This window comes from Suncus etruscus, chromosome 13 (genome assembly GCF_024139225.1).
Source record: "Suncus etruscus isolate mSunEtr1 chromosome 13, mSunEtr1.pri.cur, whole genome shotgun sequence".
In the NCBI taxonomy this organism is placed as follows: domain Eukaryota; kingdom Metazoa; phylum Chordata; class Mammalia; order Eulipotyphla; family Soricidae; genus Suncus; species Suncus etruscus.
Window position 1 is genome coordinate 2,318,318 of NC_064860.1, and position 17,660 is coordinate 2,335,977.

Below are 17,660 nucleotides of genomic sequence, written 5' to 3' on the forward strand. Positions count from 1 at the left end.
ACTTTTTTTTAAAACATAAGTCTTTATTTAAGCACCATGATTACAAGCATGTTTGTAGTTGGGCTTCAGTTATAAACAGAATACCCCCCTTCATCAGTGCAACATTCCCACTTTTTAAACAGTGGCCCAGTTCACTATCCCTCAGACTGTTGAACAAATTCCTATGCACGCTGCATATATCTTACTTTGAAGTGAAGAAACAAAACGGGAACAAATACAATATGTGACCCGCAGGCTGTAGTTTGAGGACCACTGCGAGGATATGTCAGCAGAGATGTCTGGCAGGAGATAAATTCAGAGCCATTTCAGTGAAGGCATCTGGTGGCCAGTGTACTATTCTTAGTGTTCATAAGACCTAAGTTATCCAGAGCCATTGTAATAATGAATAACCTATGGAGAATGACAAGGCAGTATATTTGGGGGAAGACAAGAGTATAGGAAGAACAGTTAGAAAAGTCCTACAACTGTGCAAACCACCTCTTTTGAGAAGTTTCAGAAACAATCAGGTATATGACTTGTTAGCATGGACACAAAACTATTGCTAAGCAGCTGAGCAAATTTCATTGTGAAATTGTATTGTGAGGAAACCTCACACTAAAACTCACAATTCACCATAGATTACAATCTGGCACCAACAGCACCTAAAATTCAACAAAGAATCCAGGGGCCAGTGAGGTGGCGCTGGAGGTAAGGTGTCTGCCTTGCAAGCGCTAGCCAAGGAAGGACCGCGATCGCGGTTCGATCCCCCGGCATCCCATATGGTCCCCCCAAGCCAGGGGCAATTTCTGAGTGCTTAGCCAGGAGTAACCCCTGAGCATCAAACGGGTGTGGCCCGAAAAAAACAAAACGAAAAAACAAAGCAAAACAAAAAGAATCCCACAATGTGTGGATGAAAGAAGCAGAAAAGGCATGACCCATGATCACATGGGAGAGGAAAGCAAACGGAGGAAGCAAAACTCGAGTTACAGTGCATGGGGAGAGGCGAGGAATTGGAGGACGGAGGTACTTTGGGGGATGCCAGGTTCCCTACTGGGCTTAGATTGGGGTGCTCACAAGAAACCCCCTTAACTTGAAAATGCATCAAACAATAAACGTAAGAGAGACCACAACACACCTATTTATTTGACTGGCCAAAAAACACAACCATGTTAACCCCAAATGCTGGCAAAGATGTGAGGTAACACTAGCACCATTGTTGAGTCAGTTTGAAGGACAAAGGGGCGACTTTCCAAATTCAGTATGTACTCATTGTGTATCCAGCAATTACATTTTCTTGGTATTTCCCCCACAGTTGAAAACACTTATCTACATTCAATTGCCCATAGCAGTCTAGAGCCACTTAAGTCAGAACCTTCACAGCAGGGATGCAGCAGAGGCTCCTGAGTAGGTTAATGGGCAAACCAGTAGTGAGTCAAGTGACCCAGGGAATGTCCACTGCTAAAGAGAAATGAGCTTGCAGCTAGGAAATCCTGGGGAGCCGCCAATGCACAGGGAAAAGAGACATCAAATGTGAAAAAGCTACATCTTATTTCACGACAACCGTGTTTCCACAAAAGGTAGAACTAGTGAGAGTAAAACCAAGACAGTGGTTTCTCAAGGGTGAAAGGAGAAGGTGTATGGGGTTGGGAAAGGCAGTGGGACCATCCGTGGTGAAGGGCTGAGTCCGGTCCAAACACACACTACCCCACAACTGACATGAACCCTAAAGTCAGTTCATGCGATGTAGAACTGGGGTGCAAGAATTTCATTGAAAGGTGAGCAACTGGACCGGCATTTGCATCGTTCTGCAGAGAGTGAATGAGGTTGGGAGGCTGGTCCTGGGGTCAAAGGTACAAGGAGACACAGTCTATGGCCCCTGTTCAACCATAAGCAGGTACTGTCCCTTTTAGGGTGTCCGGTTGGGGGTGGGGGATATAAAGCCTGATATGAAGTGCTGACCAGGTGGTGCCAAGAGATTCTGCTGCTCCCACCCCTGCTGGATTGCTCCTGCTGGTGCTGGATGGTTGTTGCTGAACTGCTGGAAATATTTATTTACCAGACTCTTGCTGCTTTTTGCCCTCTCTCCTACAGCTCCTAAATGCAACAGCTGGGACTTTCTGATCGATATTTCAATGACCTCCAACCTGTTCCCTCCAAGACTCTCCAATGTTTAGAGTAGGGTGTGGAGGGATTTTCTCTGCCAACAGCAATAAGTAATGGAAATTGGCTTTTACGTGAGTTTAAGGGAGCTTAAATGCCATCTTTTCCTGGCTCGAACATTAAATCTGAACAGGATTGCTTTCTGTTTTGTCTAGTCTCATCTAGCGTAGCCAATGACTTCTGAGCTGTAACTACCAATATGCTCCATTTCTCTCCCTTTCAAGGAAGCCTCTGGCACCCAACATAGCGGCGAGAGTTCCCTGCATTGATTTGGACTTTTGGTTCAACTCAGAGTGATAGGATTTCAGTTCCTCCTGCTCCTGCTCCATCACTCCATTGGCCACTCCTATAACCTCCATCCGCCTTCACTCTAACGCTGACTCTAACATAGCCTCCCAATCTTTCACATGCCACCTGAAAGCAGTTCAGGGTTTTCTCTAACATGCTTGAAGTCTCTGTGTCGGGGTGCTTTCCTATGCACAGGGCCCTGTTTTCCAGCTCACCCCAGAATGTGGCACTGTAGAACTTCTAAAAGTTTTCACCAGGAGGCAGGGACAGAGCTGTCAAATGAAGATCTTATGGGGTGTGAACTTTGACACACACTCTTGATGTGTGTAAATCCAAGAAGCAATTTGGAGTCTATGATTCTAAAGAGGGACCAAGAGAGGATAGATTGGCAAGGAGAAAGGAAAGGCAGAGAGGAAGAGAGACACGTCCTGGAGCTATACATCCATCAGGAGCTAAGACAGCCTTGAATGCCTTTATTTTGGTTTTCAGAGCCTGAATTATGCATGATTGCAGGAGATTAGAAGCTGCTGTGGAACAAATCCTTAGAGTTGAGTGACCCCCAGAGGCCCCTCAAGATACTGAATAACAGCAGGTTCTTTAAAATGGTTCTGCAGGCCAATTGGGGGTGTCTGCAGGATACTATCCTCCAAACAGGAAGCAGGGAAGCTCAGAAGAGAGCATGGGGGGACAGGAGAAAGATAGGGTGTTCTGTGAGTTCAACAAACCACTTGAAAGGCTCCTGGCAACTGCCCTCACAGGCCAAAAAACTCAAAGCTCCTCAAAGCTCCTTGTGCGGCCCCAGGGCAGACTGAGGGCATGTGGTTGAGTGTGAGAAAGTTTCAGAACCAGGGGGGAAAGCTCAGTTTCCCCTCTTCTGACTTATGGCCAATGAGTCCTACATCCCCAAAACCTGACCTAAGAGCCTCTGCCGCCTCCTCTACTCCTCTCCTCTCCTGCCCTCCTCTTCTTCCTCCCCCTCCCTTTCCCGCCTCTTCTCCATCCTCCCTTTTCTCTCCCTCATCCTCTCCTCTCCATCCCCTTTTCTTTCTCATTTCTTTCCCCTCTTCTTATTCCTTCCCTTCTCTTTTTCCTCCTGCCCCACTTCTCTTCCTTCTCCTCTCACTCCTCTCTTCCCCCTCCTCTTCCTTTGTTTAGACATCTCCCACTCCCAGCCCTTCAGCCCCATGTCTGGAGTGGTGGCCTGGGGACTATCCCTGTCTGACCCATTACAGACATCCCACAGGTTCACCCTAGCAATTTCTGCCATGACCAGACCATGTAACTGGCCTAGCATGACCAAGTCTGCAATGCCCCTGTTTCTTGGCTACTAACAGCTACTGTGGGCGTCTGGGCACCAATCTGGATACATGTCTCCCTCTTCCTGGGTGTTATTGGGGCTCTGCAGTGACTTTTGTATAACCTAGGGGGAGCTATTGAACGCTCCTGCCAAGGAGCTGGAAGGTTCCCTGTCTTCATCTTCTTCCAATATGCATTTTTTTCTCCCTATTTTTCACTGTTGTCCCGGTGACCAGAGATGATGCATCTGACATGGGACCTATTTCCCCACTGGCTGCTCAGCATCCTTGCTCTCTGGCCACTGCAGTGTTTGGGGACCCTGGGCTCCACTTTTGAGTTCTCTGCCCTTTCCTGCGGTTTTTGGCACCTGTCTCTCCACTGCTCCAATGCAGGTAATTGAGGTTTGATGGGGATTGGATTAAATCTGAGTCCATGTGGGGGGTGTGATGAGGTTATCAATATACCTCATAATCCACTGATATTTATATATGCGAATCTTTCATTGCTGCCAATATGTTGCATGACTTTGTTTATATTTTTCTTGGTTTTATTTTTTGCTTTTATTTTTGGTTTACAACCAGCTGTGCTCAAGGGCTGTTCCTGGCTCTGTCCTCAGATGAAGCTCGAGGATTATATATATGCTTGGGAATCAAGCATGTTCTCTCCACTGCCCTCTAACTGCAGCCTGGCTTACAGTCTTGTACCTTTTTTCTTGCATTTATTCCTACTGCTGGCTCTGAGTTGGGGGCGGGGGTTGAGCAGTGTTCAAGGGAACATGGAACTCTGCTCTGGCCCTAGGCTTCTGCATTATTTCTACTTCCTGAAAGTCACTTCAAGATCCTGTCTCAGAAAGGGCATCAAGTTATTTCTCTGGACACTTGTTTTACAAAAATTAAATTTGCTTGTTTATACACTTTTCATCTATAAGTTTTTTGTTTGTTTGTTTGTTTGTTTTTTGGGTCATGCCCTGTGGCATTCAGGGGTTACTTCTGGCTCTGAGCTCAGAAATCTCTCCTGGAAGGCTCAGGGGACCATATAGGCTGCGGGGAATCAAACCAAGGTCTGTCCTGGGTCAGCCTCGTGCAAGGCAAACACCCTACTGCCATGCTATCCCATCTATAAGTTTTTTTTTTTTTTTTTTTTTTTTTTTTTGGTTTTTGGGTCACACCCGGCAGTGCTCAGGGGTTACTCCTGGCTCCATGCTCAGAAATTGCTCCTGGCAGGCACGGGGGACCATATGGGACGCCGGGATTTGAACCGATGACCTTCTGCATGAAAGGCAAACGCCTTACCTCCATGCTATCTCTCTGGCCCCCCCATCTATAAGTTTTTAGGTGACAACATTTTTTGGGAGGTGCACCATACCTAGCAATGTTCAGGGTTTACTCTTGTCAGGGCTCCAGAGAGCATGTGGGGTACCATTAAACCCCCCAGGCGAGGTACCACTGAACCTTAGTTGGCTGCATGCAAGGAGATTTCTCTACCTACTGTCTCTTTAGCCCTAAGTGATGAATTTTGTGTGTTTTCTCACATTTGAGACAGGCCTGCCTTTAAGTGGCGCTGCCTTTAAGTTCATCAAGCATGAAGAATTAATTCTAAATTGTCTGCCAAGTATGCTACCCGGTTCATAGTTACCTAAACAGATTCAAGGCAGATCGAGTGGAAATTTCCTCTGAAATCCTGGAACATAGTTTCACATATGGCACAGTGAGAGATAGAGAGAGGCATAGCAGGGGTTCAAGGGACACCTCCGAGCAGCACCTACTCTGTCCCAAGGCCCCACATGCTCACCCCAAGTGGGTACCTGGTGTCAGCAGAATGACTGAGGTGACGATCAAGGAGCAGATGACCAGGATGACCAGGAGGGCGATGGCGATCCCCTTCCAGTTTCTCTGCGGGGGGTTACTGCCCACCAGCTCCTGCCAACACAAAGACAGGCAGTGAGTGATGAGAGTGCTGTGGTGTGAGCTGACATCCCAGTGACAATGGGGGCGTGGCCTCTCCTGCTTCTCCCCTCCTCTTTTGCCTCCTTCTGCTCCTCCACTTCCATCACTTCTACCTCCTTGTCCTCCTGTTCTTGCTCCCCCTTCTCGTCCACCTCTTCCTCCTCCAATTTTGTCACCTGCTTCCTTTCTTTCTTCTCTTATTCTACCTTTTTCTCTACCTCTTCCTCCTTGTCCTCCACCTCCTGCTCCTCCTCCTTTTCCTCCACCTCCTCATCTACCTTTTTCTCCTCCTCTTCCTCCTCCTCCTCCTCCTCCTCCTCCACCACCACCACCACCACCTCTTCCACCATCATTACCTGTGATGACACAGGCTCTTTTCTCTACATTATAGTCTTAGCAGAAGCAGCTTCTAGAGTTGAGGAATTTCTATCAGCTGTTTTGCTTTTCTGTATTCACTTTATCTATAACAAAGTGATGCTCTGATACTTCAGTATGATAGAAATTATGTAGGATAGAAACTATTCCTATGGAGCAGCAGTGCCACAGGGAGTTGAGAAGGTCTGTATCATCTCATCAACGCAAGGAAGTAAGCCCCTTTTCCCAAGATGTGATGAGCGGACATGGGCAGTGGTGTTGCTTCTACCAAAGGACTTGATATGTCTCCGATCCCAATAGGGATGCCCTGAATGCTCCTCAGTTTACACTCCCCCATCAAAATCAGACCAGCTCTTTTTCACCACCCAGAACAATCAAAGTCACTCTCCTGCTCATCAGTTCAACCAACTGTCATCTTTTGAATTTCACTTCTATTCATGTATAATTCTATATTCCACCTTAAATGCACCTGCTAGATGCATTAGCCAAATCCATCTTTTTTTTTTTTGGGTCACACCCAGCGGTGCTCTGGGGTTACTCCTGGCTGTCTGCTCAGAAATAGCTCCTGGCAGGCACTGGGGACCATATGGGACACCGGGATTCGAATCAACCACCTTAGGTCCTGGATCGGCTGCTTGCAAGGCAAACACCACTGTGCTATCCCTCCGGGCCCAGCCAAATCCATCTTAAATGCACCTGTTATTTGCACTAGCCAAAGTTTATATACAGCTAAAACCTAGAACTTGGGCTTCAGATTGGTTTTTTAGCCAAAGTATCTGCTGTAGTGAACTTAACCAAATGTTGGGATGACCCAACATTGACATTGCTGGAGACACACTGCCACAGCATACATAGACTTTTAGGGGAGATCTGTCAACCTGATGTATCTTCAGATTTTCCTGGCAGGGAGAACTGGAATAACCCCCATGGGGTTCCTCAAAAGGCCTGCTGTGGACGCCTTTTTCCCCTGCGTGGATGGTTGAGGAATTTCCGAAGAGATGCTTGGCACTACATTTTTGGTCATTATTTGGCTTCTCTCCTTTGTAAATATCAGGCAAAATTATGGCCTCTATCAAATAATTTGGCTCAGAAATTCCAGCACCAAAGATTACTAAAATAACCCCCTTTTCAAAGCAAAAACAATGTTTTTTCTCTTTTTCAAATATGTCCTTGCAGCTGCAGTTTCTGGTAATCAAGGGTGAAGCCAGAGCCTGGGCTATTGACTCTCCTTAGGAAAAGGGAACCACATCTAACCATACCTAAGGGGATTTGGGTCCTTCCTTTACTTGACCTCAATAACTGTAGAGCCCAGCTCAGCATAGACCAAGTTCCTAGATATTTCCTACTTCCTCCTAATCCTGATTTTGCATTTGAAGTAAACTTGCAAAGAGCTGCCTTGAGTTGTAACCATCTCCTTTGCAACTTAGAATTTTTACAGTCACACCCATAGTTTAGGTATTGTTACCGATGTATTTTGCTTTGTGATTATAATTATTCTTCTCTATACCTACGGCTGGTTTTACCCCTATAAAATCCTTTGCCTAACGATTAAACTTGTCGCACTTCTGCCAGAAGATGTGTTGACTCCACATACTCTATGTGTGGTTTCATTATTTCATATTTCATATTTGGCCGCTCGTGCTCCCTCATTTCTCTTGTGAAGGATTGCTCCCCAATAGAGATGCTGAGATGCAAGACGCCTGCAGCAACATACCTACAACCAGAAGTCACAGTACTGACCAGGCCTGGCAGATGGACACAAACAGGGTGTGACTAGAACAAAGAATGAACCCTGGAGTGAGGAAGAGGAGAGGAGAGGAGGGATTGCCAACTAGTTGCCTAATGTGCTGTGTTCCAGTGCCTGGTCTGAAAGTTCCAGTGGCTGTGTGAAAATTCTAGTCTCTAAAAGTTTCAGTGTCTGGTCTGAAAGTCCCAGTATCTTGTCTGGAAGTTCATGTCTGAGCTGAAGGACCCAGGTGCTTGGGACTGTGCTAAAGGAGAAATGGCTAATGATCTCTTTGTAAGAAGGAGCTCTGTTGTTAGAAGACCCTCCCTGTAAAAAAGCAACTGCTGACAGAACAGGAACAACGGTGTTAAAACCAGCCCAGATGCATCACTGATGCCATTAATAACATCAGTCCTTAGACCTGAGGTGTCAAGTAATATCGCATGGTGGCAGCCCTATTCTGAGAGACAGAACAGATGTGCATAGTTACTTTTCACTCAGGCCAAAAGGAAAAAAACAAAAAAGTAAAAACCAATTGAAGGGCTTCCTGGGTTATTTCAAATTGAAAGGCCAATAAAATCACCTTTTCCGGAACTGCTCTCTTAGCAATCTGGGATTAGAGTTTGAGACCCCATATGCTGGTTATGCAGCTGAGGTCGAAGGAACAGAGGTGGAAATATCACGACTCCATGTATTTGGTGAGGGTTTGATAAGTGACTCAGGGGCATACACAGCCCCCTTCCTCAGACCCTCTGTGGTAGTCCAGTTGCATTTCCAACCACTTATCTTCCCAATAAAAAGGGATGCCAACCATTCTTATTTCTGAAAGAATTTTTCTGGCTCCTTGGTCATGCCAGGTCTCTCTCTCCCGCCCCCTCTTTATTCCAATAAGTACTGGGAGGTGGAGATTCCAACAGAGATGGAAAGCTGCAGGGGCATGCAGTGAGGGGCGAATCTTGTGCACAAGGGACAATACACACTGCTTCTGCCAAAGTCAGAGAGCATTAGGACTTCACTGTACATGCTAATCTACATGGAGAATGTTCTAGCAACATCTGCGGTGCCATGTGGAAGGCAGCCTGGAGAGCCAAACCCCACAGTTTATAAGGTAAAGAGATGAACAAAATCCACATGGTCTGCCAGCTTCTGACCATGTCCTAAGTTCCAAGGAGGGTAAATCAGAAGTTTCACTTCTGGGGGAGCCCAATGACAACTAAGTGCCAGCACACAATGGTGCCCTCATCCTTGGACAGACCCTGAAGTTTGGGGGGGGTGGTGCATCACATGGCTTATCTGTCTTGTTAAGGCAGGTGACCGCACAGCTAACAGGCTGAGGGAGGCACACCTGGCAGAAGAAGGGAAGAAGTGTTTGTTCATGGCCTACCAGTCCCTCCTGGAGCACTTGGGCATAGGGACTTGGGGAATCAGGTGCAGAGAAGCAGGCTTCTGGGAGAGAAGAGGCCACAGTGATAGCCAAGGCCCAGACCTTGCCAAGCCTGTGAGGGACAGCTGGCATTTTCTCATTTGTCCCCTTTAGCTGAAGACATGAGGGGTTGACCAGATGGCCCACACAGTGGGGAAGGAGGAAGCCAATTCAAGGACCTTTCTCATCAGCTCCACAGGAGAGCAATCAATCTCACAGGCAGTGTTCCCAAAATGGGAGCCCCCCCCCCCAAGCTGGTAGCAAGACTCCAGATTATGGAACTGAGTGCTCAGAGGGCAAGAGACCCAGCAGCTTGCTAGGACCAGAAGGGAAGATGGGCCAAGTGAGGAAAAGCTCCAAATCCTGACACTCTCTTAGTGATCTTTTGGTGCCCGGGAAGAAAGCAGAGATGAGTGGGGTATGGACTATGGGGCTGGACCAGATCCCAAGAAGTAGCTCAGCAGCTGCCCAGGGAGGAGGTATGGATTCGCCTCTGTGAGGTTCCCTTCCCACAATGCTCTTGGATGGTCAGACCCACCCACACCTGGGAAGGATCTGTGGTTTGGAATAAAGAATACAAGATGCTGGTTCAGAGAAGAGAGGGGATGAAAAGCAGCAAGGAAGGATGAGGAGCGGCTGAAAGGGAGACAGAGGCAGAGAGAGCCAGAGGAACAGCAGACAAGAAGCTGCTTGGAAAAGGTTTAGCATAGAAGCCATGTGAGAAAATGCACATGGCGGTTAGGGCCGTGAAATAAAGCTGGCTGATTTCTGAAACTTCAACTGACTGCCTGTCAAATTATTATTTGTTTTTTTCTGTCAAATTATTTTGCTGCTACTACCCCTCTCCAGACCCACCGGCAGAAGGGGTAAAGGTGCCGTACTGAGAAAGGCCTTGCCCCAACTCTAGGCCATTAAATTCTATATTTTATATTAAAACAAGACGCCTCCAAAATGCTCCTAATAAGTGGCCAGGGAGATGCTCAAGGCTGAGCTCAGACTCTGCCTGCAGGGATTATGGGTTCAATTCTCAGCCTGATAGTACCCCCTTCCCCATCCCTGGTACTGAGCCAGAATAGCCCCTGAGCACCATCAGGTGTGACCTCAATACCTGCTGGTCTCATTCATGAGGGCTCATGTTTGAGGATTTTGGAGGACCTGAAGTTAATGATGAATCTTCATGTGGCACAGACCTTGGTGCCTAGACAGGCCCGGTGGGTGCCCCTCTCAGGCACTTGTGTATTTTCAGAGGGATTACCTCTGCCCAGCTCCCACAAGGCTCCCTGATCCCCTCTCCCTTAGCCTGGTGGTCTGGGCTGACATAAACAGAAAATTTTCCTGCAAATTCAGCAACTTCACAACATAGCTTTCACCAATGCAGGGGGTTGGGGGCAGAAGTCTTTCGCTGGCTTGAGGCTGCCATCAACCCCACTTGTCTAACCTGCCTGTCTGTCTTTCATCTGTCTAACCCACCTGTCTTCTCGACCTAACTGTCCCCATCTGTCTAACACACCTGTCTGCCCGACCTGTCCAAAATTCTTCATTGTTATTATTTGGGGGTCACACCAAAATGGTGATGCTTGGGTCTGCACTCATAAATTAATCCTGAAGGTGCTGGGTAGAGGGATCCTATGGGATGCAGGGGACCGAACCTGGGTTGACTGCACACAAGGTCAGTGCCCTCCCTGGTGTACTGCCCTGTATCTTCCTGTATGCTGGGCCTGCTCATTTATTCTTGCTCCAGTTGGGAATCAAGAGGATGGGAGTGGGTGCAAACTGCACCTACCAGCAGAGAGTATTTAATTCAGCCATAGAGGAGAATGGCTTCAGAAACAGGTGCAAAGGCAAGAAGGCTCCAGAGAGCAGCTGGTTTTCTCTTTCTAGACTGAACTTTATTCCAATGCCACCCTCTTCTCTCCCCCAAGAACTGGTGAGACGTTGCTCCTTCTCCATGCCGTAAGTACTTGAACTTGCAGGAGCTCCTTTCTGAGACTCTAGGGCAGGGACACCTCTGAACATGGTCCCTCACAGTACATGTTTGGGAAAGAGTTGACATGGTCTTGCTTCTGGACACGTTTCAGTCACACCCACCCCTGAAACATCCCAGGGGGGTTTCTCTGGCTTGGTTCCTTGACAGCCAAAGGCTGTTCAACCCCCCCTCCCCACTCCCTTCTTCTTTCCCTCCCACAGTCACCATTCCTAGGAAACTGAGCAGGATTTTGTCACCGACATTTTGCCCCACTGCTCCAGGTGCCCTGGAGAAAATGGGCTGCTCCCCAGGGGTTCAGAGTTTGATCACCAAAGGACTCAGAGTGTTCACTACTGGCCACAAGAAGGGAGAGTGCAGTGAGGGCAGACAGAGAAAGGACTACCCACAATAATGATAGTTAAAAATGATCACTCTGGACAAGAACTGGGTACTGAAAGGAAAGAGATATGGATGACACTCTTCAGTAACAGTATTGAAAACCACAGTGTCTAAAATGAGAGAGAAAGAGAGAGAAACAAAGAGAAAGAGAAAAGAGAATTGTCTGCCAAAGTGGCAGGCAAGGGAGAGAGCAGGAGGGAAACTGGGGACATTGCTGATAGGAAATACGCCCTTGTGAAAGGTGTTAGATACTGTATGACTGAAACTCAATCATGAACAACTTTGGAACTGTGAAAAAAAAACCCAACTGTATTATGAACAATCTTGTAACCACAGTGTTTAAATAATTTTTAAAAATCTAAAAAAAAAAGAAATAAAGGAAGAAAGAAGAAAGAAAGAAAGAAAGAAAGAAAGAAAGAAAGAAAGAAAGAAAGAAAGAAAGAAAGAAAGAAAGAAAGAAAGAAAGAAAGAAAGAAAGGAAGGAAGAAGAAAGAAGAAAGAAAGAAAGGAAGGTAGGAAGAAAGAAAAGGAAGGTAGGAAGGAAGAAGGAAAGGAAGGAAGGAAGGAAGGAAGGAAGAAAGAAAGAAAGAAAGAAAGAAAGAAAGAAAGAAAGAAAGAAAGAAAGAAAGAAAGAAAGAAAGAAAGAAAGAAAGAAAGAAAGAAAGAAAGAGAGTCGCTGTGTTTGGCTCTGACTCTGGCTGACCCAGAAGGCAGCTCATCACTAGGAGCAAATGTAGTCACGACTGGCAAAGGACCCATGACCCACAGAGACTCAGTGCCTGCTGACAAGCATCCTGCATAGGCACACAGTACTCCTTACCTGAGGCACCTGGCAGCTCAAGCCCTCCGCTGTGTGACCTCAGACATTTACAAGCTCTGGAGATTAGGGTCTGGGCAACTTGGGGGACTTTATGTCACCAGCCATGCTAGGTCTGCCCCATGGACAGTGCTCACAGGTGAACTCCCAGGGGGTGGGAGTTCTATGGGTACGAACTCAGCGAAAGCAAACCTGCAATACACCTGGAGAAGCGCCCAGGTCTAGGACACATGGGGAAGGGAAGGCATGCCTCACCTCCCATGAATTGTAGCTCAGGGGACAGACTCACACCGGGGAAGAAGAGGCAGGGTCGAGGTCCCCGCAGGCACTGACCAGCTCTCATGTAGGATCTGAAACAGACAGGCTGCTTTTATGGCCCCACACTATCTTTTGTCTTTGCAGTATCTCAGAAAAGCCAAGGGTGATGGCTAGGCACAGGCTGAGAGCAGAATAGATGCGGGCCCTGGATTCATGCTGGAAGAAGTAGGCCTGTTGTGCATCAAGAGGCCAGAACAGTGGATGGTGCGGACCACTCTTGGGGAGCAGAGCAACGAGAGCCATAAGTTCTGAGCAGAGGCTGAGGGTTGGCTGTCTCTCTGGGAAAGATTCCTCTATCCAGGGAGCACAGTCTGCGGAGCCTTGTGCAAGCAGTGAGGGGCAGCTGGACACCCAAAATCTGGGAAAGGCCCAGGGTGATACAGGTCAGCCTTCACGTGAGCCGGATGCTATGGAGTGTGGGGGAAAAGTCTTGGAGCTGCTTCCTTCTGCCTCGGGCATCCTTCAGAGCACTTACTGACATTTGCACAGCTGAGACACCAGGTACCCGCCTGGCCTAAGACTATGATCAGGGATGTCATGTCCCTGGAAAGTCAAATAGCACAGAGTAATGACAGCACTTGTCAAGGGGGAGAAGCTATGCAACCCTGGCCACAGAACTCCAATGTGGCACTTGTGCTGTCTAAATAGATTTTCTTTCTAATATTGATTCACTGCAAAACATGCTGGCATAAATGTCTTTTATGTATCATGGCCCATTTGCTCTAAGTAGAAGGTAGCGACAAATTACCAAATCGATGGTGCCTGTATCTCAGGGGGTCAAACTGCCCGCTAATCACTGTCTTTTCATAATTACAAGGACATCAGGTGGCTCTCAGATGGGAAGAGTGAAGAGAGTGGGTCCTCAGCAACTTTGGGCCACCAATATTTGTTGAGCAGTACCCATCGATATCTACTAATACTCATGCTATCGATAGCCTTTAATACCCATACATATTCATCAGCATCCATCCATACTCATCAATATCAATAGTCATCAATATCTATTAAAATTAACTAATATCTATATTAGTGGCATCAGCACTTATGGGTATGGATGAGTATTGATGGGTACATATGCATATGTATGTGCATTCATGGCTCCTGATAGTATGAGTATTAGTAGATATCGATGGGTACTGCTCAGCAAGTATCAATGGTTCAAGGTTGCTGAGGATCAGCTCTCTCCATTCTCCCCATCTGAGAGCCACTGATGTTATTGTAATAGTGAAATGACCATGCTTAGGGTGTACTTTGACCCTCCTGAGACACAAGTACCATAAGTACCTATAAATATCCATCAGTATCCATCAATACCCATTAGAACTCATAAGAGCCACCACCCCAATCCACTAATACTTCCAAGCACCCATCAGTGCCCATCTATACCCACCAATACCTATCAGTGCTCACTAGCGTTCCTCAGTACCCATCAGCATCTGCCAGTATCTTTCCTGGTGGTCTGAGGTAGCCTCTAATCCCCACTGTGGATCCAACTCACTGACTCAGTCTATGTATTAATTTCCTTTCCTATGAGTGCAGAACATACCACCAGAAGATTGACTCCGCTCAAGAGCTTCTAAACAAACAGATGTGCAGATGCGGTGAAGTGCAGGTGGATGGACGGAGTACAGGGAAGGAAGCTGGTTTGGTGTGGCCCCTCTCAGAGCCCCCTATAAACTGAAGGCTGCTCACAGTCTGATCCTCAGAGTCAAGAGCTTCAAGGGAACTCGTTCAAGGCAAACGACTTCCTGGCTTAGCAGCTGACACCAAAGCACCTGCAGGAGCTGGGGTGCTCGGCAGCATCTACCTCTGAGGGCTGTCCTGGCACCATGTGGTTAATCCCTCTGCTGGTGCAAATGCCAACTCTGAGGATGCAGTCCCCCAGGTCCAGTGTCAGAGGCAGCTCAGAACAGAAAATGGAAGGAATGAGGTAAAATGCACAGGGGAGCAATGAGAAACTTAGGGAGTACAGAGACCCTCAGGGGCCAGGGGTGCCCGTGATTTCAGGGCACACAGGCCTGGGTTGGTATCTCAGTTGGAACTGCAGTTAGCAGACCCATGCCCAGGGCCTCAAGCTTGGCTGTGAGCACAGCAATGCCCCTGCAGGAGTGAGAGGGGGAGGATGAGGCATGAGCCTGGCAGAGCCCTGGGCGCACATCCTCAAGCCTTTCTACTAATTCTATGCTTCAAGCAGCAGCATGTGGCTGGCTGGAAGACAGATATGAGCAGCTCAGGCCTGTGTGCAATCTTCATTTTCTCCTAGTTTGTCAGCTCAACTTCACTTACTTTTTGCAAAGCAAAAGTCTTTGATATGAAATATAACAGCTACTGGTTATAGGTAAAATTATTTTTTAAATGACAATAAACCTTAAATCCTCATCAAAAGTGGGGAGAAAAAATGAACAGACGCCTCTCTGAGGAAGACCAACAGATGCCAACAGCACATGAAAAAATGCTTATCATCACTTGTTATTAGGGAAATCCAAATCAAGATGACAATGAGATAGCATCTACACTAGTGAGGGTGGCACAGAGCCAAAATACTGTGAACAGTCTGTACTGGTAGGAATATGGTGTAAAGGAACTCTCATGCTGCTGGTGGGAATGTTGTCTGGTTCAATCCCTATGGAAAACAGTATGGAGAGTTCTCAGTAATCTCATAATGAAGATGCCATAAGAATCAGCAATCCTACTTCTGGGAATCTATCCCCAGGGCAGAAAACATTCATTCAAAAGGATGTATACACACCACTATTATGGCAGTACTCAGTGCAATGCCCAAGAGTTAGAATCAACCTAGATGTTCAACAACAGATAAATGAATCATGAAGATGTGGTACATACATACAATGGAATACTAGCATATTTTCCTGCATATAAGATGACACCCTACTTTTCCTGTTAAAATATAGGGTTTGAGCCATATTTGCCATATAAGACTACCTCTCTTTTAATGCACATCAAATGTAAGTTAAAAAACATAAGAGAAGGAGGCCGGAGAGATAGCATGGAGATAAGACGTTTGCCTTGCATGCAGAAGGACGGTGGTTGGAATCCCAGCATCCCATATGGTCCCCCATGCCTGCCAGGAGCGATTTCTGAGCATAGAGCCAGGAGGAACCCCTGAGCACTGCCAGGTGTGGCCCAAAAATTAAAAAAAAACATTAAGAGAAAAAGAGTAGAACCCTCAAAGGGTAACGGTATATATATATATATATATATATATATATATATATATATATATATATATATATATATATATGGCTAGACTTTGGAGTGCCAACAATAATTTTACATTTGTCATTTGTAGTAAATGACTATGATTTTTTTTTGTTTTTTTGGGCCACACCCAGCAGTACTCAGGGGTTACCTCTGGTTCTGTGCTCAGAAATCGCTCCTGGCAGGCTTGGGGACCATATGAGATGCCAGGTTCAAACCATCGAACTATCGTCAGTCCTGTGTCGGCCACTTGCAAGGCAAATGCCCTACCTCTGTGCTATCTCTCTGGCCCCTTGACTTTGATTTTTTTAATTGTGATCTACATTGACAGCAGGGAGAGGGGGCTCCTCCAAGAGAAGCTGGCTGGGGTGCAGTGATTAATAGGACTGCTAGAGGGAGACAGAGCGCCTCCTCTGTGTCCCAGATAAGCTGAATAGAGAGGGCCAGAGAGACAGCATGGAGGTAGGGCGTTTGCCTTGCATGCAGAGGTATTGGTTCGCCAGGAGTAACCCGAGTGCTGCTGGGTGTGACCCAAAAACCAAAAACAAAAAATAAAAAGCCGAACAGAGGACCTAGCACTGGAAAGCCAGGTCTGGCAGCTGGATGAGAAGCGGCGCTCGGCAACTCAGCTCCTCTGTGTGCCCTGAAAGATGAATCAGGACTGAAATCAGAACTGAAAAATGATTCAGAGGACTGAGTGATAATGCCTGGCATCTGGATGGGATGTGGTGGTAAGAGGAGGGGCGGATCACTTGTCCCTGAAGCTGGAGTAACTTTCAGCATGCTGAATACTGGCGTATAAGATGACCCCAACTTTTTTTTTTTTTTTTTTGGTTTTTGGGTCACACCCGGCAGTGCTCAGGGGTTACTCCTGGCTGTCTGCTCAGAAATAGCTCCTGGCAGGCACGGGGGACCATATGAGACACCGGGATTCGAACCAACCACCTTTGGTCCTGGATCGGCTGCTTGCAAGGCAAACGCTGCTGTGCTATCTCTCCGGGCCCAATGACCCCAACTTTTAAGAAGTTTTTCATGGGTTAAAAAATCATCTTAGGGTTTGAATCCCAGCATCCCATATGGTCCCCTGAGCCTGCCAGGAGCGATTTCTGAGCATAGCGCCAGGAGTCACCCCTGAGCACTGCAGGGTGTGACTCAAAAACCAAAAACAAACAAAAAACGTCGTCTTATATGCCGTAAAATATGGTACACAGATGTAAGGAACAATGCAATCATACAATTTGCTGCAACATGGATGGCATTGGAAGATCTCATGTGAAATGAAGCCAGAAGAAAGATAAATACTGGATGATATTATATATATGTGATATTTAGAATAACTGGATGAAGGAATGAAATGGTTTAAATTGGGGTTGTTGAGAACACTTTGGTTCCAGAGTGTAGTGAGGAAAGGAAAAAACCAGAGTGGAGGGAAGAAAGACGGATGTAAAATAACAAGGGACAGGAGCCAAGAGAACTGAGGTGCATTGATGCAATGAAGAAAGGACAGAACTAAATATCTAAACCACGGAGTCGACAACACTGAAATCATAAGACTCAAACTCGAATAACCAAACTTAAAAAGGTGCCAGTGATGATGGCAGTCTAGGACGGGGTGGTGGTAGCATGGGATGGACTCTGGCAACATTGGTGCAGAGAGGTTGACACTACTGGTGGGATTAGTGTTGAAACATTGTACGTCTAAAGCTCAACTATGAACAACTTTGTAAACACAATGTTTTAAATAAAAG

The 17,660-nt window shown here is 46.8% G+C and overlaps 2 protein-coding genes across 5 annotated transcripts in view; one reads left to right on the forward strand and one right to left on the reverse strand.

Moving 5' to 3' along the window:
- The window catches only part of XRCC2 (X-ray repair cross complementing 2), an 813,538-nt gene that overhangs the window by 338,432 nt on the left and 457,446 nt on the right, over positions 1 to 17,660 (forward strand). The window lies entirely within an intron of this gene.
- The window catches only part of DPP6 (dipeptidyl peptidase like 6), a 257,968-nt gene that overhangs the window by 88,338 nt on the left and 151,970 nt on the right, over positions 1 to 17,660 (reverse strand). For all 4 annotated transcript variants that reach the window (XM_049785272.1, XM_049785270.1, XM_049785273.1 and 1 more), the window contains exon 2: positions 5,528 to 5,642. In XM_049785272.1, coding sequence (XP_049641229.1) covers positions 5,528 to 5,642 — 115 coding nt within the window. The remainder of the gene's footprint in view (positions 1 to 5,527; positions 5,643 to 17,660) is intronic.